The following is a 2,495-nucleotide window of genomic DNA, read 5'->3' as shown; positions in this document are numbered from 1 at the left end:
CATTACAAAAATAAATAAAATATTAGCAATGTTCCTATTAGCGTTGATTAGTTAATTAATGATGCAAAAACTAGTGTGTCTATACCCTATTCAAGGTTATTTGTGTTGTACAAAGCTTGGTTGTGGAGTGTTCAGATCATCAGTGACACAAAGGCTTGCTTGCAGAGGTGTGCTATTGCCGTGCTACATGCGTTTGAGGAGAATACTGATTTGACTTCATTGGAATGCTTTCGACCTATATGATGCTACAACTTGATAAAGTAAACGTTAAAAAATATACTGAAAACAATAACTTCTTTAGATTTAAAAAAAAAATTGATAGGCAAGGGTGTTGGCCTAATGGCAGGCTTGATTTTTAACGGCCATCGTTGCCCTTCAAAATCAGGTTTAGGGAATATTAGTAAGTTTTTTTTATTTTAATTTGAGCATTTTAAAAATTTACAAGTATTTTAGGGCCAAAATGCTATAAAAAAGAAAAAAAAAGAAAAAACGACTATGCCTGGTGGTGGTGGTACCTACCTGTTCATTGACCTTAGTTTGATGCGGATTTGTGAGAGCTAAACGTTGAACAATGTACATTGCACAATGCAGACGCAGTGCTCTTTTATATATAAGCGCTCTCTATTTTGGTAAGTCGTCAATCCTACTATTGCGTGGTATGTAAGGTGATGCCGAGGTGGACGTGGCATGCTTCATCCTGGCATGCTGACGCTGGCTTGAACGGGTGGGATCTGCCTCTACCAGCATCTCCACCACATCCCTCATGGAGGGCCGATTCACCGGCAAAGCACAGGTACAAAGCAGAGCTATTCGCAACACCATCAACATGCCCTCTCGCCAGCAAGCTGCGAGCCCCGGGTCTAACACCTCTCCCGCATCCACGGCCTCCAACAACCTGCTGCGCAACCACCTCACGATCTCAGTGCTGTCGCCGAACACCTCCGGCGATACCGGCTTCTTTCCCGTCACCAGCTCCAGCAGCACTACTCCAAAGCTGTAGATGTCGCTCTTCTCCGTCACCTTGGGAGTGTAAGCGTGCTCTGCAGAGAGACAAAGTAGACCCTGCCGTTCACTAGTAGACTTTGATGCCTATCGAAGAACTGCCGGAAAATCGATTAATGAGCGTCTTACCTGGTGCGATGTAGCCGTAGGAGCCTGCCACTCGAGAGGTGAAGAGAGAAGAGCACGTGATAGGATCATCGTCAGCTCCAAGGTAGTGCATCACCTTGGCCACTCCGAAGTCGGCGACGTAGGCATTGAGGTGGACATCCAGAAGGATGTTGTTGGACTTAACGTCCCGGTGAACAATTGGGGGAGAGCAGTCATGATGCAGGTACGCCAAGCCCTGCGCTGCACCTAGAGCAATTTTGTAGCGGCTGGGCCAATCCAGGACTAAATTTGTGGTGTGCAAGTTGCCCTTCTCTGCACCGCCGGACTTCAGCTTTTTGTCGGAAGAAAGAGACGGAGTAGCCTGGTGCAGCATGTCGCCCAGGCTGCCGTTGGGCATGTATTCGTAGACCAGCAGCTTGGTGTCCTTGTTGGAGCAGCAACACAACAGCTTGACGATGTTCTTATGCCGGATTTTTCCCAGTGTGGTGACCTCCGCTTTGAACCCCTTGTCGTCGCCCTCGTCATTGCCGGTGCCGCTCTTCCGGAGCTTCTTGACGGCGACTGTATGGCCGTTGCTCAACACAGTCTTGTAAACTGTGCCTGCACCTCCGCTGCCGATCACGTTTCCGTCGTCCAGGCCGCTCGTAATGTCGAGCTCGCCAAATTGCACCTTGTGGAAGGAAATGAGCCTCCATGGATTAGCTGCAGAGCTCTGGAGCTCGCATGACTTTCTATTGCTCTTTCCCCAAATTATCACGCCTTTCATCTGCGGTCCGTGCAATCTGTACAGGCACACCAAGCCTACAACAAGGAGAATGAAAGCTGCCCCAAATGTAGCAGCTAGCAACGCTCGTAACAAGAGCTTTGACGGCCCTTTTCCGGTAGCATTGCACGGCCTGATGCTAATCAGATGCTCGCCGCACAAGTCTTGGTTGCCAAGAAAACTTCCGTCAAAGGCTCCATCGACGAAACCAGAGGGGACGGGGCCTGAGAGGCGGTTGTAGGAGACGTTGAAATTGGTTAGCTTGAGCTCGGAAAGCCCTGCAGGAATGCTTCCAATGAGCTGGTTGTGGGACAAGTCGAGAGAGTTCATGGCAGACAGGCTTGCTAGAGATGAAGGTATTGGGCCAGAGAGTAGGTTGTTGGAGAGCTTGAGAACGCACAAATGAGAGCAAGAGGCGAGTTCTCCAGGAATCTCTCCGGAGAAAGAGTTGGACTGCAAGTAGAGATTAGAGAGATGATGCAGCTTGCCAAGCTCTGGGGGAATGATGCCGGAGAACTGGTTCTGAGAGAGGGAAATGACGGTGAGGTTCCACAGGTTGCCAATTTTCGCAGGCAGGCTGCCGGAGAGGCGGTTGTCGTCGAGCTTTAGGATAGACAGATTG

General features: G+C 49.3%; 1 protein-coding gene across 2 annotated transcripts in view; it reads right to left on the bottom strand.

Moving 5' to 3' along the window:
- Nucleotides 1–386: 386 nt before the first annotated feature.
- The window catches only part of LOC147640533 (uncharacterized), a 3,861-nt gene continuing 1,752 nt past the window's right edge, over nt 387–2,495 (bottom strand). Inside the window, exons 1-2 of one of the 2 annotated variants that reach the window (XM_086812644.1) lie at nt 1,132–2,495; nt 387–1,062 (exon numbers count right to left, since the gene is read on the bottom strand). The exon at nt 1,132–2,495 is cut by the window's right edge and continues 1,752 nt beyond it. In XM_086812644.1, coding sequence (XP_086668770.1) covers nt 920–1,062; nt 1,132–2,495 — 1,507 coding nt within the window. In that variant the 3' untranslated portion in view covers nt 387–919. The remainder of the gene's footprint in view (nt 1,063–1,131) is intronic. The other variant, XM_086812634.1, reaches the window with a different exon arrangement.

Source organism: Cibotium barometz, chromosome 2 (genome assembly GCF_041138505.1).
Source record: "Cibotium barometz isolate CiBa-2024 chromosome 2, ASM4113850v1, whole genome shotgun sequence".
NCBI lineage: Eukaryota > Viridiplantae > Streptophyta > Polypodiopsida > Cyatheales > Cibotiaceae > Cibotium > Cibotium barometz.
The sequence above is the reverse complement of the archived record's forward strand: the minus strand, read 5'-3'. Positions and strand labels throughout refer to the sequence as shown.